A 26,571-nucleotide genomic window follows, 5' to 3' on the forward strand; every position below is an offset into this window, starting at 1 on the left:
CTCAAAAAGTTTGATGGGCGCCCGCAACACTCACACCTGGCGGCACAAACAACTGAATTTGCTTTTGTCACTTTAGATGGGAGCTGATGACATGATAAAACAATTGAATTCCTGGCAAAAGACTTTTCAGAAAAACTAAATGCAAACCATATATATGAAAGATCCCTGACATTTCAGCCCAAAATTAAGATAGTGTGTATTACAAATTGCAAAAGCTTACTATGCAAATCATTTGACATTACATTTTACTGGCAGCTCTACAGCTATAGTGACTTAAACAGAATCCTCCTATTTTTGGCTGCTATCCACCACCCAGAGTTTTGTGGGCGGGGTGGTTTATTTTCCAGCAATTAGAACGCTGCCTAAAATATAATACATTACATTTAAAAATCTATGGTGAGGCTGGTGCAGCTTTGATTATAATCCGCAGATACTGTACTTGATACTGTGGCTATATCACTGCCGTGACCCTGATAAGTACAGCAAATTGTGGGGTTCACGGGAAATAAACCCTTAAACTACTCTTCCAGGCAGACGTTAAAGTCAATTTTAAAAAGGCGAAAAACAAAAACACCTTGAAGCCACCAAATCTTTTTTTTCTGGTGTGTGTGCTTACAATCAATGTGCTTCCATGTAAAATGGAATCCTTGAAGTGGTTATAATGTCAGTATGAATAGTAAATGGTTATAATGTCAATAGTAAATAGCAAAATGGATTTCTTCAGCAGGCATGTAAAACAAAATAAAACAAAACCTGTAAACATAACAGCATTTACATATCAAAAGAATAATTAAACATGATAATTTTAATACGAAGAAATCCTCAAGGATGATTTCACGTTAAAACAAAAAATAAAGGTTAGTAAATGAATATAGCAGCTGTAAATTATAATCACCTCAAGTATTACTGACATGGCTTTATCTGTCAGAGCCTTTGCCTTTCAATGGAAATACAGTTAAAAAAGACAGGCAATAGGTTGACCCCAAATGGTCTACATGCAAAAGGTCGAGAGGGTCAAAAGGTTGACACACTTTGTGTCATTTTGTATGTTTCACCATATCTGAGCAAAATTAGTGTAAACATGTACCCACGCATGCGTACCTTGCTTTGGGCAAGGTGCCTTGCTCTGTTACCGCTCCGCTTGGCAGCTTACTATTTCCAATTGTACAATTAAAAAAATGTTGATACAAGAAATGTGCGCAAAACAGCTGCCTCGATTGGTGTCTTTCAGTGACGAATGGGTTTCACCTTACCCAAAATAAATAACATACAACTGAGGGTGTGCTTGTGTTTTAAGACAATACTACACATTGTATTTTTATATATCATTTACATACATCCAGCTGAAACTACTGCAAAATAAAAAACCTACCGGTAAATCTTTTTCTCGTAGTCCGTAGAGGATGCTGGGGACTCCGTAAGGACCATGGGGAAAGATGGGCTCCGCAGGAGACATGGGCACTTTAAGAAAGACTTTAGGTATGGGTGTGCACTGGCTCCTCCCTCTATGCCCCTCCTCCAGACCTCAGTTAGAGAAACTGTGCCCAGAGGAGATGGACAGTACGAGGAAAGGATTTTTGTTAATCCAAGGGCAAGATTCATACCAGCCACACCAATCACACCGTATAACTTGTGATAAACGTACCAGTTAACAGTATGAAAACAACACAGCATCAGTCCAAGACCGATGAAAACTATAACATAACCCTTATGTAAGCAAAACTATATACAAGTCTTGCAGAAGTCGTCCGCACTTTTTGACGGGCGCCCAGCATCCTCTACGGACTACGAGAAAAAGATTTACCGGTAGGTTTAAAATCTTATTTTCTCTTACGTCCTAGGGGATGCTGGGGACTCCGTAAGGACCATGGGGATTATACCAAAGCTCCCAAACGGGCGGGAGAGTGCGGATGACTCTGCAGCACCGATTGAGCAAACAGGAGGTCCTCCTCAGCCAGGGTATCAAACTTATAGAACTTTGCAAAGGTGTTTGAACCCGACCAAGTAGCAGCTCGGCATAGTTGTAGTGACGAAACCCATCGGGCAGCCGCCCAAGACGAGCCCACCTTCCTAGTGGAATGGGCCTTGACCGATTTTGGTAACGGCAATCCAGCCGTAGAATGCGCCTGCTGAATCGTGTTACAGATCCAGCAAGCAATAGTCTGCTTTGAAGCAGGGGCGCCAACCTTGTTGGCTGCATATAGGACAAACAGTGCTTCTGTTTTTCTGACTCTAGCCGTTCTGGCCACGTAAATTTTCAAAGCCCTGACTACATCAAGGGACTCGGAATCCTCCAAGTCTCGCGTAGCCACAGGCACCACAATAGGTTGGTTCATATGAAAAGATGACAGCACCTTAGGCAAGAATTGAGGACGGGTCCGCAATTCCGCTCTATCCATATGGAAATTCATGAATGGGGCTTTTTTGAGACAAAGCCGCTAATTCCGATACTCGCCTAGCTGAAGCCAAGGCTAATAACATGACCACCTTCCAAGTGAGATATTTTAACTCCACCGTTTGAAGTGGTTCAAACCAGTGCGACTTAAGGAAACTCAATACCACGTTAAGGTCCCAAGGCGCCACCGGAGGTATAAAAGGAGGCTGAATATGCAGCACTCCCTTCACAAAAGTCTGTACTTCTGGGAGAGAAGCCAATTCTTTTTGAAAGAAAATGGATTAGGCCGAAATCTGAACCTTAATAGAGCCTAATTTTAGGCCCAAATTCACTCCAGTCTGTAGGAAGTGAAGGAAACGGCCCAGATGGAATTCTTCCGTAGGAGCATTCCTGGCCTCACACCAAGAAACATATTTTCGCCATATACGGTGATAATGTTTAGCTGTCACGTCCTTCCTAGCCTTTATCAGTAGGAATGACCTCATCCGGAATGCCTTATCCGCTAGGATCCTGCGTTCAACCGTCATGCCGTCAAACGCAGCCGCGGTAAGTCTTGGAACAGACAGGGCCCCTGTTACAACAGGGCCTGTCGTAGAGGAAGAGGCCACAGATCTTCTGTGAGCATTTCCAGCAGATCCGGATACCAGGTCCTTCGTGGCAAATCTGGAACAATGAGAATTGTTCTCACTCCTCTTTTTCTTATTATTCTCAACACCTTGGGTATGAGAGGAAGAGGAGGAAACACATAGACCGACTGGAACACCCACGGTGTCACTAGGGCGTCTACAGCTACCGCCTGAGGGTCTTTTGATCTGGCGCAATACCTCTGTAGCTTGTTGTTGAGGCGGGATGCCATCATGTCTATCTGGGGCAGTCCCCACTCCTGATGAAGTCCCCACTCTCCTGGATGCAGGTCGCGTCTGCTGAGGAAGTCTGCTTCCCAGTTGTCCACTCCTGGAATGAACACTGCTGACAGAGCGCTTACATGATTTTCCGCCCAGCGAAGAATCCTGGCGGCTTCCGCCAATGCCACTCTGCTCCTTGTGTCGCCTTGGCGGTTTACATGAGCCACTGCAGTGATGTTGTCTGACTGGATCAGAACTGGCCGGTCGCGCAGTAAGGTCTCCGCTTGACGTAGGGCGTTGTATATGGCCCTCAGTTCCAGGATGTTGATGTGAAGACAAGTCTCTTGACATGACCAAAGACCTTGGAAGTTTCTTCCCTGCGTGACTGCTCCCCAACCTCAGAGGCTCGCGTCCGTGGTCACCAGGATCCAGTCTTGAATGCCGAACCTGCGGCCTTCTAGAAGGTGAGCACTCTGCAGCCACCACAGGAGAGATACCCTGGCTCTGGGGGACAGGGTGATCAACCGATGCATTTGTAGATGCGACCCGGACCATTTGTCCAATAGGTCCCATTGGAAAGTCCTCGCATGGAACCTGCCGAAGGGAATGGCTTCGTATGATGCCACCATCTTTCCCAGGACTCGAGTGCGGTGATGCACTGACACCTGTTTTGGCTTCAATAAGTTCCTGACTAGAGTCATGAGTTCCTGAGCTTTTTCTATCGGAAGATAAACCTTTTTCTGGTCTGTATCCAGAATCATGCCCAAGAAAGTCAGACGAGTCGTAGGAACCAACTGCGACTTCGGGATGTTGAGAATCCAGCCGTGTTGCTGTAACACCTTCAGTGAAAGTGACACGCTGTTCAGTAACTGCACTCTTGATCTCGCTTTTATGAGGAGATCGTCCAAGTACGGGATAATTGTGACACCTTGCTTGCGCAGGAGCACCATCATTTCCGCCATTACCTTGGTGAAAATCCTCGGGGCCGTGGAAAACCCAAACGGTAACGTCTGAAATTGGTAATGACAATCCTGTACCGCAAATCTCAGGTACGCCTGATGAGGTGGATAAATGGGAACATGAAGGTATGCATCCTTTATGTCCAGAGATACCATAAAATCCCCCCCTTCCAGGCTGGTGATGACCGCTCTGAGCGATTCCATCTTGAACTTGAACCTTTTCAAGTATAGGTTCAGGGATTTTAAATTTAAAATGGGTCTGACCGAACCGTCCGGGTTCGGGACCACAAATAGGGTTGAGTAATATCCCTTCCCTTGTTGAAACAGGGGGACATTGACCACCACCTGTTGAAGATAGAATTTGTGAATTGCATTTAACACTATCTCCCTTTCTGGGGGAGAAGCTGGCAGGGCCAATTTGAAAAACCGGCGAGGAGGCACCTCTTCGAATTCCAGCTTGTAACCCTGGGAAACAATTTCTATTACCCAGGGATCCACCTGTGAGTGAACCCATATGTGGCTGAAAATTCGAAGACGTGCCCCCACTGGGGCGGACTCCTGTAGCGGAGCCCCAGCGTCATGCGGTGGATTTTGTAGAGGCCAGGGAGGACTTCTGTTCCTGGGAACTAGCTGTGTTGTGCAGCTTTTTTCCTCTGCCCTTACCTCTGGCTAGAGGTAAGGGCAGAGGATCGAAAGGATCGAAAGGACTGCATTTGATAATGTGGTGCTTTCTTAGGCTGTGAGGGAATATAAGGTAGAAAATTTGATTTACCCGCTGTAGCTGTGGAGACCAGGTCCGAGAGACCTTCCCCAAACAATTCCTCACCCTTGTAAGGTAAAACCTCCATATGCCTTTTTGAGTCGGCAGCACCTGTCCATTGCCGGGTCCATAGGACTCGTCTAGCAGAAATGGACATCGTGTTGATTCTAGAACCCAGTAGACTAATGTCTCTTTGGGCATCTCTCATATACAAGTCCGCATCTTTTATATGCCCTAGGGTCAATAAAATGGTATCCTTATCTAGGGTCTCAATATCAGCTGATAAGGTATCTGTCCATGCTGCTACCGCGCTACAAACCCAGGCCGACGCAATCGCTGGTCTGAGTAAGGTACCAGAATGTGTGTAAATGGACTTCAGGATTACCTCCTGCTTGCGGTCAGCAGGGTCCCTGAGGGTAGCCGTATCTTGGGATGGCAGCGCTACCTTTTTGGATAAGCATGTTGATGCCTTGTCCACCCTAGGGGAGGATTCCCACCGTATCCTGTCAGTTGGCGGGAAAGGATACGCCATAAGGATCCTTTTGGGAATCTGCAGTTTTTTGTCTGGAGATTCCCAAGCTTTTTCACATAATTCGTTCAACTCATGTGAGGGGGGAAAGGTTACCTCAGGTATCTTTCCTTTATACATGTGTACCCTCGTGTCAGAGACAGGGGGTTCCTCTGTGATATGCAAAACATCTTTTATTGCAATGATCATATATCGAATACATTTAGCCACTTTTGGCTGTAATTTTGCATCATCATAATCGACACTGGAGTCAGAATCCGTGTCGGTATCTGTGTCTACAATTTCGGATAGTGGGCGCTTTTGAGACCCCGAAGGTCCCCGCGACATAGGGACAGACATGGGTTGACTCCCTGGCTGTTCCCCAGCTTCAGCTTTGTCTAATCTTTTGTGCAATAAATTTACATTAGCACTTAAAACCTTCCACATATCCATCCAGTCAGGTGTCGGCGTTGTCTACGGAGACACCACACTCATTCTCTCCTCCTCCTCCCCCTGAAAGCCTTCTACCTCAGACATGTCGACACACGTGTACCGACACGCCAGACACTCAGGGAATCCGCTTATATGAAGACGGTTCCCCCACAAGGCCCTTTGGAGAGACAGAGAGAGAGTATGCCAGCACACACCCAGCGCTATATGACCCAGGAAAAAACACTATATAAATATATGGTTTACCCAGTAACGCTGTTTGTACATATATAAATGCGCCAAATTATGTGCCCCCCCCCCCCTTCTTCAAAACCCTCTTTCACCGTGGTTAAGCAGGGGAGAGTCCGGGGAGCTTCCTCTCAGCGCTGTGCTGTGGAGAAAATGGCGCTGGTGAGTGCTGAGGGAGAAGCCCCGCCCCCTCGGCGGCGGGCTTCTGTCCCACTCAAATATACTGAAAACTGGTGGGGGCTCATTATATATACAGTGCCCAACTGTATATATACTTATTTTTGCCAGAAAGAGGTTTAAATGCTGCCCAGGGCGCCCCCCCTGCGCCCTGCACCCATATAGTGACTGCCGTGTGTGAGGTGTATGGGAGCAATGGCGCACAGCTTCACCGCTGTGCGTTACCTCAGTGAAGATCATGAAGTCTTCTGCCGCCTTTGAAGTCTTCTTTTCTTCTCATACTCACCACCCGGCTTCTATCTTCCGGCTCTGTGAGAAGGACGGCGGCGCGGCTCTGGGATGGACGGCGAGGGTGAGACCTGCGTACCGATCCCTCTGGAGCTAATGGTGTCCAGTAGCCTAAGAAGCAGAGCCTTGAAACTCACAGAAGTAGGTCTGCTTTTCTCCCCTCAGTCCCTCGATGCAGGGAGTCTGTTGCTAGCAGGCTCCCTGAAAATAAAAAACCTAACAAAATACTTTCTGACAGGAAACTCCCTGTAATGCACCCAGTCTCCTCTGGGCACAGTAGTAAACTGAGGTCTGGAGGAGGGGCATAGAGGGAGGAGCCAGTGCACACCCATACATAAAGTCTTTCTTAAAGTGCCCATGTCTCCTGCGGAGCCCGTCTATCCCCATGGTCCTTATGGAGTCCCCAGCTTCCTCTAGGACGTAAGAGAAAGGGTGAAAATAAGGATTTACTCACCGGTAATTCTATTTCTCGTAGTCCGTAGTGGATGCTGGGTACTCCGTAAGGACCATGGGGAATAGACGGGCTCCGCAGGAGACTGGGCACTCTTAAAAGAAAGATTAGGTACTATATCTGGTGTGCACTGGCTCCTCCCTCTATGCCCCTCCTCCAGACCTCAGTTAGGGAAACTGTGCCCGGAAGAGCTGACATTACTAGGAAAGGATTTGGAATCCAGGGTAAGACTCATACCAGCCACACCAATCACACTGTACAACTCGTGATAACCATACCCAGTTAACAGTATGAACAACAACTGAGCCTCAGTAACAGATGGCTCATAACAATAACCCTTTAGTTAAGCAATAACTATATACATGTATTGCAGAGAGTCCGCACTTGGGACGGGCGCCCAGCATCCACTACGGACTACGAGAAATAGAATTACCGGTGACTAAATTCTTATTTTCTCTGACGTCCTAGTGGATTCTGGGAACTCCGTAAGGACCATGGGGATTATACCAAAGCTCCCAAACGGGCGGGAGAGTGCGGATGACTCTGCAGCACCGAATGAGCAAAGGCAAGGTCCTCCTCAGCCAGGGTATCAAACTTGTAGAACTTAGCAAATGTGTTTGAACCCGACCAAGTAGCAGCTCGGCAAAGCTGTAAAGCCGATACCCCTCAGGCAGCCGCCCAAGAAGACCCCACCTTCCTTGTGGAATGGGCTTTTACTGATTTAGGATGCGGCAATCCTGCCGCAGAATGAGCTTGCTGAATCGTGTTACAGATCCAGCGCGCAATAGTTTGCTTTGAAGCAGGAGCACCCAGCTTGTTGGGCGCATGCAGGATAAACAGCGAGTCAGTTTTCCTGACTCCAGCCGTCCTGGCTACATAGATTTTCAAAGCCCTGACTACATCTAGTAACTTGGAGTCCTCCAAGTCCCTAGTAGCCGCAGGCACCACAATAGGTTGGTTCAAATGAAACGCTGATACCACCTTAGGGAGAAATTGGGGACGAGTCCTCAATTCTGCCCTGTCCATATGGAAGATCAGATAAGGGCTTTTACACGACAAAGCCGCCAATTCTGACACACGCCTAGCCGAAGCTAAGGCCAATAGCATGACCACTTTCCACGTGAGATATTTTAGCTCCACGGTCTTAAGTGGCTCAAACCAGTGGGATTTCAGGAAATCCAACACAACGTTAAGATCCCAAGGTGCCCCTGGAGGCACAAAAGGGGGCTGAATATGCCGCACTCCCTTAACAAATGTCTGAACTTCAGGCAGTGAAGCCAGTTCTTTTTGAAAGAAAATAGATAGGGCCGAAATCTGGACCTTTATGGATCCTAATTTTAGGCCCATAGTCACTCCTGACTGTAGGAAGTGCAGGAATCGACCCAGCTGGAATTCCTCTGTGGGGGGCTTCCTGGCCTCACACCAAGCAACATATTTTCGCCATATACGGTGATAATGTTGTGCTGTCACGTCTTTCCTCGCCTTTATCAGCGTAGGAATCACTTCATCTGGAATGCCCTTTTCCGTTAGGATCCGGCGTTCAACCGCCATGCCGTCAAACGCAGCCGCGGTAAGTCTTGGAACAGACAGGGCCCCTGCTGTAACAGGTCCTGTCTGAGAGGCAGAGGCCATGGGTCCTCTGAGATCATTTCTTGTAGTTCTGGGTACCAAGTTCTTCTTGGCCAATCCGGAACGATGAGTATAGTTCTTACTCCTCTCTTTCTTACAATTCTCAGTACCTTGGGTATGAGAGGAAGAGGAGGGAACACATAAACCGACTGGTACACCCACGGTGTCACTAGTGCGTCCACAGCTATCGCCTGAGGGTCTCTTGACCTGGCGCAATATTTTTTTAGCTTTTTGTTGAGACGGGACGCCATCATGTCTACCTGTGGCCGTTCCCAACGATTTACAATCAGCGTGAAGACTTCTGGATGAAGTCCCCACTCTCCCGGGTGGAGGTCGTGCCTGCTGAGGAAGTCTGCTTCCCAGTTGTCCACTCCCGGAATGAACACTGCTGACAGTGCTAGCACGTGATTCTCCGCCCATCGAAGAATCCTTGTGTCTTCTGCCATCGCCATCCTGCTTCTTGTGCCGCCCTGTCGGTTTACATGGGCGACCGCCGTGATGTTGTCTGACTGAATCAGCACCGGTTGGTTTTGAAGCAGGGGTTCTGCTTGACTCAGGGCGTTGTAAATGGCCCTTAGTTCCAGAATATTTATGTGAAGAGAAGTCTCCTGACTTGACCACTGTCCTTGGAAGTTCCTTCCCCGAGTGACTGCCCCCCAACCTCGGAGGCTTGCATCCGTGGTCACCAGGACCCAGTCCTGTATGCCGAATCTGCGGCCCTCGAAAAGATGAGCACTCTGCAGCCACCACAGCAGAGACACCCTGGCCCTCGGGGACAGGGTGATCAGCCGATGCATCTGAAGATGCGATCCGGACCACTTGTCTAACAGATCCCACTGAAAGATCCTTGCATGGAACCTGCCGAAGGGAATTGTTTCGTAAGAAGCTACCATCTTTCCCAGGACTCGCGTGCAGTGATGCACCGACACCTGTTTTGGTTTCAGGAGGTCCCTGACCAGAGATGACAATTCCTGGGCCTTCTCCACCGGGAGAAACACCTTCTTCTGTTCTGTGTCCAGAATCATGCCCAAGAACAGCAGACGCGTCGCAGGAATCAGCTGCGACTTTGGGATATTCAGAATCCAGCCGTGCTGTTGCAGCACTTCCCGAGATAGTGCTACGTTGACTAACAACTGCTCCTTGGACCTCGCCTTTATAAGGAGATCGTCCAAGTACGGGATAATTATAACTCCCTTCTTCCGAAGGAGTATTATCATTTCGGCCATTACCTTGGTAAATACCCTCGGTGCCGTGGACAGACCAAACGGCAACGTCTGGAATTGGTAATGACAGTCCTGTACCACAAACCTGAGGTACTCCTGGTGAGGTGGGTAAATGGGGACATGCAGATAAGCGTCCTTGATGTCCAGCGACACCATAAAATCCCCCTCTTCCAGGCTTGCAATAACCGCCCTGAGCGATTCCATTTTGAACTTGAACTTCCTTACATAAGTGTTCAAGGATTTTAAATTTAGAATGGGTCTCACCGAACCGTCTGGTTTCGGTACCACAAACATTGTGGAATAGTAACCCCGTCCCTGTTGAAGGAGGGGAACCTTGATTATCACCTGCTGAAGGTACAGCTTGTGAATAGCCGCCAGCACTACCTCCCTTTCCCTGGGAGCCGCTGGCAAGGCTGATTTGAGGTAACGGCAAGGGGGAGTCGCCTCGAACTCCAGCATGTATCCCTGAGATACCACTTGTAGAACCCAGAGATCCACCTGTGAGCGAACCCACTGGTCGCTGAAGTTCCGGAGACGCGCCCCCACCGCACCTGGCTCCACCTGTGGAGCCCCAGCGTCATGCGGTGGACTTAGTGGAAGCAGGGGAGGATTTTTGTTCCTGGGAACTGGCTGTCTGGTGCAGCTTTTGTCCTCTACCCCTGCCTCTGGGCAGAAAGGATGCGCCTCTGACCCGCTTGCCTTTCTGAGGCCGAAAGGACTGTATTTGATAATACGGTGCTTTCTTAGGCTGTGAGGGAATCTGAGGTAAAAAAGTCGACTTCCCAGCTGTTGCTGTGGATACGAGGTCCGAGAGACCGTCCCCAAACAATTCCTCACCCTTATAAGGCAAAACCTCCATGTGCCTTTTAGAATCAGCATCACCTGTCCACTGCCGAGTCCATAATACTCTCCTGGCAGAAATGGACATTGCATTAATTCTAGATGCCAGCCGGCAAATGTCCCTCTGTGCATCCCTCATATACAAGACGACGTCCTTTATATGCTCTAAGGTTAGCAAAAAGCATCCCTGTCGAGGGTATCAATGTTGTCTGACAGGGTATCAGACCATGCTGCTGCAGCACTACACATCCATGCTGAAGCAATAGCAGGTCTCAGTATAGTACCTGAGTGTGAATATACAGACTTCAGGATAGCCTCCTGCTTTCTATCTGCAGGCTCCTTTAGGGCGGCCGTATCCTGAGACGGCAGTGCCACCCTTTTTGATAATCGTGTGAGCGCCTTGTCCACCCTAGGGGATGTCTCCCAGCGTAACCTATCCGTTGGCGGGAAAGGGTACGCCATCAGTAACCTCTTAGAAATCACTAGTTTCTTATCAGGGGAACACCACGCTTCTTCACACAATTCATTTAATTCATCAGATGGGGGAAAAGTCACTGGCTGCTTTTTCTCCCCAAACATAATACCCTTTTTAGTGGTAACCGGGTTAATGTCAGAAATGTGCAACACATTTTTCATTGCCGTAATCATGCATCGGATGGCCCTTGTGGACTGTACATTTGTCTCCTCCTCGTCTACACTGGAGTCAGACTCCGTGTCGACATCTGTGTCTGCCATCTGAGCTAGCGGGCGTTTTTGAGCCCCTGATGGTCTCTGAGACGCCTGGGCAGGCGCGGGCTGAGATGCCGGCTGTCCCAAGGCTGTTACGTCATCAAACCTTTTATGTAAAGAGTTGACACTGTCGGTTAATACCTTCCACATATCCATCCACTCCGGTGTCGGCCCCGTAGGGGGCGACATCACACTTATCGGCTCCTGCTCCGTCTCCACGTAGCCCTCCTCATCAAATATGTCGACACAGCCGTACCGACACACCGCACACACACAGGGAATGCTCTGACTGAGGACAGGACCCCACAAAGTCCTTTGGGGAGACAGAGAGAGAGTATGCCAGCACACACTACAGCGCTATATAACACAGGGATTTTCACTATACTGAGTGATTTTTCCCAATAGCTGCTTATTAACACAAATTGCGCCTAAATTTATGTGCCCCCCCTCTCTTTTTTACCCTTGTCGTACTGGATACTGCAGGGGAGAGCCTGGGGAGCGTCCTTCCAGCGGAGCTGTGAAGAGAAAATGGCGCTGGCTGTGCTGAGGAAGATAGCCCCGCCCCCTCAGCGGCGGGCTTCTCCCGCTTTTTATAATGTTAATGGCGGGGGTTTTTGCACATATACAGTGTTATACACTGTATTATGTGTTATTTGTGCCAAAAGGTAAACTAAATGCTGCCCAGGGCGCCACCTTAATGAAGACAGGAGTCTTCAGCCGCCGTTTTTCATCTTTATCTTCTGTCTTCTGGCTCTGCAAGGGGGACGGCGGCGCGGCTCCGGGAACGGACGATCGAGGTCGGGCCCTGTGTTCGATCCCTCTGGAGCTAATGGTGTCCAGTAGCCTTAGAAGCACAAGCTAGCTGCAAGCAGGTAGGTTTGCTTCTCTCCCCTCAGTCCCTCGTAGCAGTGAGTCTGTTGCCAGCAGATCTCACTGAAAATAAAAAACCTAACAAATACTTTCTTTTCTAGTGAGCTCAGGAGAGCCCACTAGGTGCATCCAGCTCTGGCCGGGCACAGATTCTAACTGAGGTCTGGAGGAGGGGCATAGAGGGAGGAGCCAGTGCACACCAGATATAGTACCTAATCTTTCTTTTAAGAGTGCCCAGTCTCCTGCGGAGCCCGTCTATTCCCCATGGTCCTTACGGAGTTCCCAGCATCCACTAGGACGTCAGAGAAATGAGAAAAGGATAAAAAGACAACATTGAAACATAACCTTCCTGATCAAAAGGTATGTACTCGTACATTCATTTTTATCTTTTTTTTTATGTTAATGTGATATTCATACTAGCGGCCCACCTGGTATTTTGAATTGTAGTCCACAAGGATTGTGAATGATGAAAAAGTAAAAAAAAAAAGGTGTGTTGACCATGTGTGTCGACCATTGTCATGTCAACCTTAAGCACTGTTTATAAGCTGTTAACCTTTTAACTGATTCAACTATTTGGGGTTGACCTATTGACTGTCTATCTTTTTACTATAGAGCTATCAACTGGATACCATCAGAGCACAGCACCTATCATCAGTCAAGGTACTAATACGCAGAGCCTGTGTATTACTTACTATTGATATAAGCAGAAAGAAAATGTTTCAAGCCTTCAGTATTAACATTTTGCTAAACTCTTGGCCAACGTTTGAAACTCCTCCTACCTGGCCTGATCCAAATTGATCAAGTGGCCTTTGTCCCTGGTCGTGAGGCTAGGGACACCACTACTAACGTTCTGGACTTAATCTACCTAGCCTCATGTCGTAAAATATCAGTTTTGCTGCTGTTGACAGGTGCCGAGAAGGCATTTGACAGAGTTGACTGGGATTTGTTGATGGGTGTACTGGAGCATTTGGGCTTGGGCCAGACCAGCCTTCAGAAAATCTGTTCCCTTTACTTCTCCCCGTCAGCACAGGTGCGGATTAACATGGATTTGTCAGCCCCTTTACGATTTCTAATGGCACTCGTCAAGGCTGTCCTATCTCCTCTAGTCTTTATATGCCTTGGCGAGGGCCATTCAACACTAACTTAGCGGTCATAAGGTTGGGTGAGAAGGAATTTGCAGGTGACCTGACAATTTTAATTGATCCTTTAGTTTCTGTTCCCAATCTCCTTATGGATTTAACCATTTGGGCACCCTATCTAACTTTAAGGTGAACCTGTCTTAAGGGCCGTACACACTGCGTGATTTGAACAATGAACGACGAACGACAAACAATGAACGATTTTTCAGTAATGATTTTTCTGCATACACTGAAAGACTTGTATGAACGATTTGACATTGCAAGCATCAATATCGTCCAACTTGCTTGCAATGATAAAAGATGATAGACCAACGGTGAACGACTGCGGGGATGGGCATCATTCATAGTCGGTGCCTCCACACTGAATGATATGAACGAAATATCGTTCATTTTTTAATGATATCGTTCATATCTTTCTAAAATTTCGTCCAATGTAGTCTTTCTAAAATGTCGTCCAGTGTAGGGCCCTTAAGTAAAATGCCCTAAATCTCACTACAGACCCGGGTGTCATAGAGGGCCTGAGCATCCGATTTTTCACTGTACCCCAATCAGATAAAATATCTGAGGGTCTTATTGCATAAGTCATCAAAATCTTGTGGAAAGGGAGGATTGCTGTGATTAAAATGAATGGGTTGCCCAGGGTCCTGCATCTTCTGCAAACTGTGCCTATTGTGATCCCCCGCTCCTGTTTTACAGATCTTAACCATGTTGTTAGAGACTATGTGTGGGCAGTTTGCTTCAAGCATGAGATCCTCTACAGGCTCAGGCACTTAGGTGGTTTACAGTTGCCACACATTATTTCTTATTATCATGCAGCTTTATTTATTGAGGGTTATGGAATGGACCAGGATAGGAAACACAAAGCAATGGGTAGACACAGCAGCATCATCCCTTCCAGGTGGGTCTCCTGCATACCTTGGCTTTCAGTCTTACCTAAAATTCGTAACCCGCTGATGAACCCCATCATCTCTTGCTAGTGCTGTCTCTGATCTCAACTGGTCTTATCACCTCCCCATCCCCTCTGACTCCACTATTTGGTAACCTGACCTTTCCCCCCTGGGGACCCTCCAACTCATTTAGGTCATGAAGCTCACAAGGGATTTCAAGGGCTAAGTATTTGGTAGACTCCTCTGGTGTTATAAGCTTCAAGTCCCTCCGAGTTGGGGGAAGCTTACCTAATACTGGAATATGGAGATATCTTCAGCTGAAGTATTTCCTCATGGGTAGGAGAACCAAAAACACATGTTGCCATGGGTAAACACTACTTGACTCCATGTATGCAGTATGTCCCAATAACATTGGTTCACCCCATGTCCTATATCTATAAGTTGCTAATTGATAAACGTAGGCTTGGTGGTGAAGAGGTTATCAGGGACTGAGAGACAGATTTGTTTGGCATGGTTGGTGACAATGACTGGGTGAAAATATTTATCAATGACCTTTCTAGCTCAGTGAACATATTGGTGATGGAAACGCACTATAAAGCAATGAAATGCTGGTACCGTTGTCCTAGTCTTTTGGTTAAAATGTAACCTGGGGTCCCAAACTCCTGCTGGAGATGCAATACAGCAAAAGGCACCCCACTCCACATTTGGTGGGAATGCCTGGCACTGCGCCCATTGTGGAAGAAGGTGATAGAAACTGCCAGCAGCATACTCCAAGAGAATCTTCCCTCCTGCCCTAGTTTCTGCTTTTGAATCTTACACGTAGGCCTTGGCATTGGTTTAAAAAGAGTTTGTTATGCCATATTCTTAGCACCTCTTAAGCGGTCATCCCTGTCCACTGGCGCTCTGTGACCCCTCTCACTATGATTGAGCAGTGGTGCGGCTAGATCTCTACATGTTTATGGATGGCCTCATACTACCAGTACTTAATGGTCACCAAAACTTTACGGTAGTTTGATATCCATGGCTCTTATATAAGGAATCTGCAATACAGATCCCTGTGTAAAGGGTATAATGTGATGATCCACTTGTACTCCCACCGCTTAGACGTACTTCCCTTATCCATCGGCAGCTGGTGTTTTAGTGTGATATATCAACCATTTGATTCTGCTTATTGTAACAACTGGTCAAATCCTTTACTTGTTTTAGTAAATCTACCACATTCTTTATGTTCAGTTATTTTTTACATATTTGTACAGTTAATCCTATCATTTGTTGGTCCTCAATAAACATAAATTGCATACAAAACCCTCCCCAAAAACATTACGACAATACAACACACTGTGCTCAACTACCGTACAATTACGGATCTGCGATTGGACTTTCTTTCGACGCCCTAACTAGAAATTGTTTTAAAAAATAAATGGACTATGGTAATGCTGATCAATGCAAATTATTACAAAACACAAACAAATCCAATATTGGAAGAGTCATAGCCTATGAGGATGAGTCATGACCAGAACAAAAACCCATGACCCATGTCACATTTTACCTGGGAAGCACCCCCCCCCTCACCCCCCAAAAACAACAACAACAACAACAACAACAACAATTAGTTTGAAATAAACTTCAACTATGTAAACTACTTTGATCATGTCAATTATCTTCTGGAAGCTCCTTTGGTTTCTTTATTTTCACAATATAGGAGGCACAATAGGGCTCACGTACAGTTGGATATAAAAGTATTTTCACCTTTTATTTTGCAGTTTGCATTTTTCAGATGAGGGGGTGTGGCCAAAGTAAAATAAGCGCATGATCATACAAAAGTGTCCCATGACAATCAAATACACTGTTCTGGAGGTGGATCTTGGGGGTGTGCTATACATGGGGCAAAACATAAAAGCGATGACTACTGACATCCATTTCTTATGGGCTGAATAAGTATTCCTTCCATTTATGCTAATAATCTAAACGCTGATGCTGTGATCTATTCACATCATTACAGCGATATTAGCAATCAGCCTGCAGTAATAATGCAATTCCACATGTGATCTTGTTCTAACTTACTCAGACATGGTGAATGAGACTATTAGATATTAGTAGGACTGCCCGGCTAAGTACCGTATTGTGAATTATCAGCATTTTCTGCTACTGCTGTGAAGCTACACCCCCTGCAGTAAACCAAGCACATACAGTATGCTTCTGTTCTCTTCAGCACTAAAGCAGGTACATAGAAAACTGTTGCCGAACTGGATGAATCTTGCGTATAATACTGGTTTGGTAAGAATGGCAAAAAAAAAATTATAATAACTTTACTGGGCATAGAGATTGAAATTTAGACTAGAAAATACAGTGAAAATAGTTTCGGAATTAGTGCTCGAATAAAGATGTTTACAAATCTTTATTTTATATATATATGTCAGTCAGAAAATCGCACCCTAGTTTGTGAAGATACTCCCTTCGAGCTCGCACCTTGAAAAAGGTGAGGGAGTATCTAGAATCCATCTTACAAACATGTTGGTCGTGACTGTGTTTTATTGATATAATTTTATATTGTGTATAAAAATCATATGTTATTAAAATAACTTTTTATTAATTGGCCTGTTGGCCTCTTGTTTTGGGTGACTTTCTGGTGAGGGGTGTCTGTTACAGGTCCCCAGAATTAAACATCTTCCAGTCCACATTTTCTGATGAAATAAACGCTGGAAGAATTATATAATTACATTACATCACTAGCGCACTTGGGAATCTGTGTTTTTCTTTGTATGTTCCTGAGGTCTCCCAACAAAGACCTCTCCCAGTGTGTCGCTCTTGAGTTGGCGCAAGATAAGGATACTTCTGTGTTTTTCTGTATCTACCTTGTTGTGTATCTGTAATTGCTGCCATTATGCCTATTTTTAAGGATAGAACATCAAGAACACACAAATGTAAAAATTTATTTTCAGAGGATATGGATAGTACAATATCTATTAATAATGAGGAAGATTATTATTCCCAATTAAATATGATAGAAAAACTGTCTATAAAGGAAATGAAAAACTGGTACGAGATAGTAACATTAGAAAAGTATATTGAAGTAGGGAGAGTCCCTAGAGGACTACGTATATTGAAAAAACCAACGTATGGTATACAAAATGAATCCTTTATGAAAATGTGGAACGATATCTTAGGGGACTGCTCCAAGAAATTGATGGGATTACTAATAGCAGAAAGGAAAAGGGATCTAATTAAGCTAGAGGAGGAACTACTGAAACTAGAGACTTCAGTGACTAGATTTGAAACTAGCGAGGAATTTCTACATGATGTGGGTAGACTACAAAACCAACTTGATATAACAGAAAGAGAAATCATCTCGAGAAAAAAGAATACATTTTCCAGAGATAAGGAAGATTACCAAAAAGGATTAATCTTTGATTGGGCAAAAGATGCTAGACAGAATGATAATCTTGCTGCATACCACGCCCACAACCGTGGTACTAATGTATACCAACAAGAACGATATAACCACAGAGACAATCAAGGAAATAATCCTAGAAGGAGAGATGGTTACCATCAAGGATATGGAGATAGGAGAAGGCCGTCTTACCGTTCTCCATACCCTTCTAGGAATAGATATAGGAATAGAATTAACTCTGATCATGACCAAAGGAGAAGGCGCCGTTCTTCGAATAGATATGACACCTTCTTCCACACCAATAAGTATGAAACCTTTAGGTCACCTTCAGCAAATGGACCTAATGGGGTCTGTCAGTCAGAAAATCGCACCCTAGTTTGTGAAGATACTCCCTTCGAGCTCGCACCTTGAAAAAGGTGAGGGAGTATCTAGAATCCATCTTACAAACATGTTGGTCGTGACTGTGTTTTATTGATATAATTTTATATTGTGTATAAAAATCATATGTTATTAAAATAACTTTTTATTAATTGGCCTGTTGGCCTCTTGTTTTGGGTGACTTTCTGGTGAGGGGTGTCTGTTACAGGTCCCCAGAATTAAACATCTTCCAGTCCACATTTTCTGATGAAATAAACGCTGGAAGAATTATATAATTACATTACATCACTAGCGCACTTGGGAATCTGTGTTTTTCTTTGTATGTTCCTGAGGTCTCCCAACAAAGACCTCTCCCAGTGTGTCGCTCTTGAGTTGGCGCAAGATAAGGATACTTCTGTGTTTTTCTGTATCTACCTTGTTGTGTATCTGTAATTGCTGCCATTATGCCTATTTTTAAGGATAGAACATCAAGAACACACAAATGTAAAAAAATTATTTTCAGAGGATATGGATAGTACAATATCTATCAATAATGAGGAAGATTATTATTCCCAATTAAATATGATAGAAAAACTGTCTATAAAGGAAATGAAAAACTGGTACGAGATAGTAACATTAGAAAAGTATATTGAAGTAGGGAGAGTCCCTAGAGGACTACGTATATTGAAAAAACCAACGTATGGTATACAAAATGAATCCTTTATGAAAATGTGGAACGATATCTTAGGGGACTGCTCCAAGAAATTGATGGGATTACTAATAGCAGAAAGGAAAAGGGATCTAATTAAGCTAGAGGAGGAACTACTGAAACTAGAGACTTCAGTGACTAGATTTGAAACTAGCGAGGAATTTCTACATGATGTGGGTAGACTACAAAACCAACTTGATATAACAGAAAGAGAAATCATCTCGAGAAAAAAGAATACATTTTCCAGAGATAAGGAAGATTACCAAAAAGGATTAATCTTTGATTGGGCAAAAGATGCTAGACAGAATGATAATCTTGCTGCATACCACGCCCACAACCGTGGTACTAATGTATACCAACAAGAACGATATAACCACAGAGACAATCAAGGAAATAATCCTAGAAGGAGAGATGGTTACCATCAAGGATATGGAGATAGGAGAAGGCCGTCTTACCGTTCTCCATACCCTTCTAGGAATAGATATAGGAATAGAATTAACTCTTATCATGACCAAAGGAGAAGGCGCCGTTCTTCGAATAGATATGACACCTTCTTCCACACCAATAAGTATGAAACCTTTAGGTCACCTTCAGCAAATGGACCTAATGGGGTCTGTCAGTCAGAAAATCGCACCCTAGTTTGTGAAGATACTCCCTTCGAGCTCGCACCTTGAAAAAGGTGAGGGAGTATCTAGAATCCATCTTACAAACATGTTGGTCGTGACTGTGTTTTATTGATATAATTTTATATTGTGTATAAAAATCATATGTTATTAAAATAACTTTTTATTAATTGGCCTGTTGGCCTCTTGTTTTGGGTGACTTTCTGGTGAGGGGTGTCTGTTACAGGTCCCCAGAATTAAACATCTTCCAGTCCACATTTTCTGATGAAATAAACGCTGGAAGAATTATATAATTACATTACATCACTAGCGCACTTGGGAATCTGTGTTTTTCTTTGTATGTTCCTGAGGTCTCCCAACAAAGACCTCTCCCAGTGTGTCGCTCTTGAGTTGGCGCAAGATAAGGATACTTCTGTGTTTTTTTATATATATATATATATATATATATATACACACACATACATACACGCACACACATACACACACCAATGACGTGCGGTGCTGAGCCATTTAGCTCACCAAACATCCCTGATATATACACAGACAGACAGAAGGACGGGCAGACAGAGAGTGAGTTATAAACTTCTAACAAAAGAAATAAACTGAGCGTATTTGGGGCTCCCCGAATGTGAGGGAGCATGAGCGGGAATAACCAGAAGCCATTAGACACCATTTCTGAATTCTCCCAGGAGCACTGTGCAAGAGGGTCAAACTACTTGATGAATTTAAAAGCTGTTATTTTGGGAATACATCACATTTATTTGTTTTACACCCATTATTCAAGAAATATTAAAAATCAAATCAGGAAAATAAATGCTTTTGATTGCTGGTAAGGTCATACAGACACTGCAAGAAGTGCCGCACAACAAAATAAATAGATGAATGCCAAATATGAAGTTAGAAAGACAGATTTTAATGTAATAAAGTATATTTCTAGTACAAAAAGAAATAGGAAAGTCTCTTTATATGGAGAGACCCAAGATCTGAGCACTCTTGATATAAGATCCCTTACATGCACTTCAGGCCTGACCAATAAAATGCCCCTAAAAATGCACTATGACTACTCGAGTCCCTAATGAGACATACTAAACTATTCCCCCTTTCTCACAGACACCAGGAACTGTAGGGAAGCGGATCCTGGTTCCAACTGTATATTCTGAAATAGAGCTATTGACACTTGACTTCCAGACATTGTTACAGTCCAAGTAGTGTCTGAGATCAAAGCTCCTAATGACAATTAGATTAGTCAGATAGAACCCCAGCATACTCTGTATAACATCAGATTTTGGGGTTCACAAAGCTACCCCATCTCCGTCTTGCTACTCCCAGGTCCTGTGCTATGTTCAAAGACAACAGTGAAGCTCAGCTGCATAATGCTAGTAATATCCTAGACATCTGGGCTCGTTACCATTTTTTAAATAATTTCCCGACCATTACAGGGCAACTGCATAACTCACACATATTTATTATACAGTGAAGCATGGTGGTATATATGTAATATAAATCAATCTAACTGACCACTTGGTATTCTAACTGCATCAGAGGCATATCCAAGGGACAACGACATTACAATAACAACCATTTGTACTCCCATCACTCAGTGAGTTGACTCCTTATTGAGCAGCCATCTGTGACTCCCATGCCGGTTTAAATTAAACTAGGCTGCTGAACAGGACTGCAGAATATGGATATTGTATTAAAGGACAACAAATCATAGAAGGCTATCAAGCTTTATTATTCCAAATTCACTCTCTATATTTTAAAGCTTGCTGTCCTTTTCCAGTTAGAGCTCATCATTTTTTGCAATCCCATTCATTCTTTTCCACACCAAAACAAGCAGGATAACTAACAAGATATTAAAGTCTAATCAAATGTGTACGCTAGATTAGGTGGATAGTTCCATAAAAAAACAAAGATCAAAGCTGAAGTGTGTGCAGTTTAATCAAACCACTAAAATACATGATCTCACACTAATGTCACGATACACATGTACCAAAAACTGCTTTCCTGTCAGATAAAAACTGTATTTTGTGGGAAGAGGCCGTTCATTTTTACATTCTGAGCTGATGAAAATATATATATATAATTAGATTGGAATCAACAGTAGTAAAGGGATCAGCAGTACGGATGGTGTAATGGTTAGCATTACTGCCTCACAGCACTGAGGTCATGGGTTCAATTCCCACTATGGCCATAACTGTGTGGAGTTTGTATATTCTCCCTGTACTTGCGTGGGTTTCCTCCAGGTTCTCCGTTTTTTTCTCACAAGCCAAAAAATATATTGGTAGGTTAATTGTCTCCAACAAAATTAACCTAGCGTGAGTGTACATGTGCTAGGGAATATAGATTGTAAGCTCCACTGGGGCAGGGACTGATGTGAATGGACAATTATTCTTTGTAAAGCGCTGCGGACTATGTGTGCTCTATATAAATAACTGGTAATATATTAATAATAATAATAACAGTAAATTGGCATGATCATATAGAAATGCAATTTGTAAAGAAAAACAATTAAATTCAAACTGTTAGGCCAAAGTATAACTAACATTATGAAACCATGTATAAACCAGTGACAGGTGGAGGGAAGTTTCTTCACTCTCCCCGTCACCCGGCTCCATAGCAGTGCAGGCAAATTATGGACAAGATCGTCCATATTGGCCTGCATGCACAAGCGACGGGGCACCAGCGATGAACGAGCGCGGGGCCGCGAATCGTTCATCGCTGGTGCCTCCACACTGAAATTTATGAACAGTATCTCGTTCTGCGCTATATAAGAAACTGCTAATAAATAAATAATAAATTTCATGGCTGTTAAGCTTTCTCTCCTCAACCAGAAGTAATGTGCATATTATTCAGTAACTAGTATGCAATAATTGGTTATTAATAATATATCAACATAACACTGAATCTTTGTTAATATATTATTAACAATCAGTGCATAAGCAGCTGCCTCCCCCAGATGCACTGCACAATCAGTGCAGCTGAATAACTAGCTGAGCCAACTCCCAGAGGACTGAGTCACTCCCTCCATGAGTCACCAGAACTGGTCTGCCAGCACTGAGTCTGGCAACTCACTGACTCATGTGCACTGTCTCTGCAATACATTCCGATACAAATGAGTCATGACTCCCCGAGACACTGACTTGAGACACTCCACTGAACTGAGTCATGTGTCTCAACTCAGTTCAGTGAATCACTTTGCCCATGACTATCTGGCACAGTGCCAGTGTCTACAGTGTATGCGCAGGACTCCAAAAAATGGCCACCGTGCCATTTTCCTGCGCATGCGGTGTAGACTCTGGCACTGTGCCAGAGTCTCTAGCGCTCAGTGCACTAGCAGCGGCGGTGACGGCCACGGATGAGGAGGGGGCCCACACACAGTCGCCGATGGACGCCGGAAAAGTAAGTATAGAAGAAATGGGTGCAGTGTGTGCGGTGTGGGCCCCCTCTGGACCCAGGGGCCCGTGTGTACCACACACATTGCACCCATTACAGATACGCCAGTGGGATGTGGGCTTGATGCACCTGTGTCTTCGGGTTTTTTTCCATCACATGCAAAAATATGTAGTTTTGCAGGACCCTACTGAAAGAATGGAGACAGCATTTATGAGACTGCTCACAAATTAGTACAGGGCTGCATAGCATTTCCCCCCACAAAGACTAGTTTTTGCCAATGTAATAGAAATATTCAATTGCAAGAGTATGATGCATGTACTGAGACAGGCCTGATGGGTATGCTACAATGTCCCTGATCTAAAGGTACAGTCCTCAAGAGCAGAATGTGCAAAAAACAAAGTAAAAAAAAAAAAAAGCATAGAAGTATTTAGGTGGATTGACGTAAAAAGTAGTCTGCATTGCCTGAATGATTCACGCAGAGGGATTTAAAAATATACATACATATGTTTAATAGGCACGCATCTGCGGCTGGTAAAGCAACTAATTTCAGCTTTGAATTCAATCCCACTCAAAAGATATAGACTATTACCTGTGAAAGCATTTGTGGCCTGAAAACCAGCTTCCTGCATACTGCTTTTCCAGCAAAGGTGAACGTCCAACTTTAACCTGTCCTTACCGGAGACAACGGATGGGCAGGAAACTGTCAGGTCACTTCCATTTTAGTCAGAGTCCATTTTCATTCATCCAGAAACTCTAGTTTGAGCCCCAAGCCCCAAATGGCTGGTGGAATAGGGCAATTCAAAGCGTGTTAGCAGAAAACGTGTTAAGGCCGTTTACCCATCCAGCCAAAAATATGTCGCCATGATGGTAAAGATTAAAACGGAGAGACCTATATTAGAAAGGTGATGCAGTATTATCCTTTCCCAGCAGAATTCCCATCAGTCCAGCGTTGCCTTGATCTTGCAGGGTTTGACTAGAGCAGACTTCAGGCAGTGTCTGGCCTTCACTCTGTGGAGAGCGTCAAGTCCCTCAGGCATGCAAACTAAGAGATGAGAAAAGAAATGTGGAGATTAGGTTACCCAATGGTCTCTGCCAACACTGAAGTGAACAAAAGCAGAGAAAGAAAACCCTCTGGAAATGATGGTCCACATTAGAGCGGATTTTCAAAAGGTAAATATTATAATTTTGCTGCGATGCTAAGTGTGACCACACAGCACTTTGAAATGTAAATCTGATCATGAGATGGAGTTGCATATCACCCCCTGAGCTCTGTTTATCTTTTCACTTCAAAGCCATAGTTACTAGAGATCGAAGGGAAACAGAGGGAGAGGTGGGGGCAAAAGAACAACGGGACTCAAATTAAACACACAGATATGGAAGAAGCAGGCCTCATTCAGATGGTTCTGTCAAACAGGAGAGAACAGAGGTTCCCTTGGACACCCCACCTCACTCTCTCCTGTAACAGTACAGTGCCATTCACAGAGCTTCAAACACAAAAATAAACACAATGTCGGAATGAAACGTTATTAGAATTTTTAACAAACACCACCAGCTTTGGTTGAAAATGTATTATGCTGGCTACAAATAAAACATTTTGAACAAGATCTATTGCTAAGTGAAAAACATTTTGCATGCAATAGCCAAAATTCACATTGATAGACTTTCCATGGCGACAAAACATATTAAAACACACCTGATATTTTGGATTAGCGCTCCTTAGTAATGTAGCGGCAAAGATAATAATTACAGAAAACATTGCAAAGATAATAATAACAGAAAACATTGCTTTTACTGGTTTCAAAACACATTTCAGCAGCATCACCAATCTTACAGTATTTCACTGTGCAATTACCTGCTCTATACAGAACAGAAAATAAAGCACACAGATCCAACACTCTGATTAGGAGAGAAAAAGCCACAGAAAACGTTATTGGGTAACTATGCACTTTTTCCTATAGAAAAAGTTTTCATGATTTTGACACACTTATCTGGTAGTGGCAAGTCCAGAACAGATTCTGTTTTCCGCTATGAAAAATAGGGTCATTAAGGCTTATTAGAAAAGCTGTCCAGGGTACAAAATACTTCATCACAACTCAGTGGAGAAACCCACATCACCCAGCACCCACTCAGGTCCCACAGCAACTGCATGGGCTGCCATGGAGGTACTCATGATCCTGCCCAGATTTACAGTAGAATTGCTTTATACTGCAGAGATAGGTTGCTTTATGCATATGGATTCCATCCCCAAAATCTGTATGTGACCAAATGCAGACCCCTCTAATCTGGTGGGAACCAAAATGAATGACACATTCTTCCTGTTGTGCCCATGCCATCATTGAGTGCTGTGCAATGCAACTAAAGTTACCCATTCTGGGGCACGGGTCACACCTACTAGACAGCTCTCAGCAGACTAATTACTAGCTAAAGCCATCGTCAGATCAGGTTGGAACCTACCAACATTCTCACGAATAATAAACAGATCCATCCACCAATCAGCATTCTGGTTTAAATTGTATGATCTGCATTGTACAGAAGTTGCTATAATTCTATATGAACTGTACAGAGGATTTAATTGATATCAGCTGAATAATGTCTGCATTGCTTAGAGGTCACTAGATTGTCATCTGTATGTTTGAGATGCTTTTTGTACGGTATATCATTTATTGTCTAAAGGCCATTAAAATGCTCTCTACATTATGTAGTGATTACCAGTGCCGTAACTAGATATTTTAGCGCTGTGTGCAAGAGAAAATAAAGAGGCGTGGCTTCACGGGAAAGGGGTGTGGCCACAAAATAATACCAATTCATAATGGTGCACAGTAGTCTCCATTATTCAAATTACGCCGCCCAGTAGCGCCACTACACCAGGTAGAGCCCCTTTTTGCACATTACAGCAGACAGCGTCCCCTTTTTACACATTACGGCAGACAGCATCCCCTTTTTACACATTACAGCAGACAGAGTCCCCTTTTTGCACATTACGGCAGACAGCGTCCACCTTTTACACGTTACGGCAGACAGCGTCCCCTTTTACATATTACGGCAGACAGAGTCCACCTCATACACATTACGGCAGACAGAGTCCACCTTTTACACGTTACGGCAGGATAGGTCCCCCTTTTACACATTATGGCAGGCAGAGTCCCCCTTACACCCCCCTCCCGCCCCTTACCCTTAGAGTGTAGTGTAGTGTAGTGTAGTGGAGTGTAGTGTAGTGTAGTGTACTATAGTGAAGTGTAGTGTAGTGTAATATAGTGTAGTGTAGTGTCTGTGTAGGCACTTACGTGCTGTTGCCGGCTCCTGACTCCTCCTGTCCACTTCACAGGCAGCAGAGAACTCAGCCGCAGCGCTGCCGGGACCTCAGGCAGCGGCGGCAGGCACTAAACAGCATTGCACAAATCAGCTTCGGGCACCCGGCATCAGGGGAAGCGGCAGGACTGGCAGTGGCAGCAGGCACTACCACCAACACCCCCCCAACACACACAGCATACCACCTTTACACAGACCCCTCCCCCACACTCAGCTCCCTCACAGAAATTCATTCCCACCTCCAAGTTGGCTCCCTCACACAATCACACAGCTCCTCTACCTTCCTCAATTCCCCTCCCCTCAAACACAGACAGTATACCACCCTCACTCATATCCCCCTCACTGAGATCCCCAGAGACAGCTCTCCGCAAACAGTTATCTGCACCCCTCTCTGCACTTGTATGCTTA

At 44.6% G+C, this 26,571-nt stretch overlaps 1 protein-coding gene across 4 annotated transcripts in view; it reads right to left on the minus strand.

Annotated features, from left to right (window-relative positions):
- Positions 1–26,571, minus strand: part of LDLRAD4 (low density lipoprotein receptor class A domain containing 4) — a 969,790-nt gene that overhangs the window by 539,124 nt on the left and 404,095 nt on the right. For all 4 annotated transcript variants that reach the window (XM_063923409.1, XM_063923410.1, XM_063923407.1 and 1 more), the window contains one exon: positions 23,444–23,896. In XM_063923409.1, coding sequence (XP_063779479.1) covers positions 23,444–23,483 — 40 coding nt within the window. In that variant the 5' untranslated portion in view covers positions 23,484–23,896. The remainder of the gene's footprint in view (positions 1–23,443; positions 23,897–26,571) is intronic.

Source organism: Pseudophryne corroboree, chromosome 5 (assembly GCF_028390025.1).
Source record: "Pseudophryne corroboree isolate aPseCor3 chromosome 5, aPseCor3.hap2, whole genome shotgun sequence".
In the NCBI taxonomy this organism is placed as follows: Eukaryota; Metazoa; Chordata; class Amphibia; order Anura; family Myobatrachidae; genus Pseudophryne; species Pseudophryne corroboree.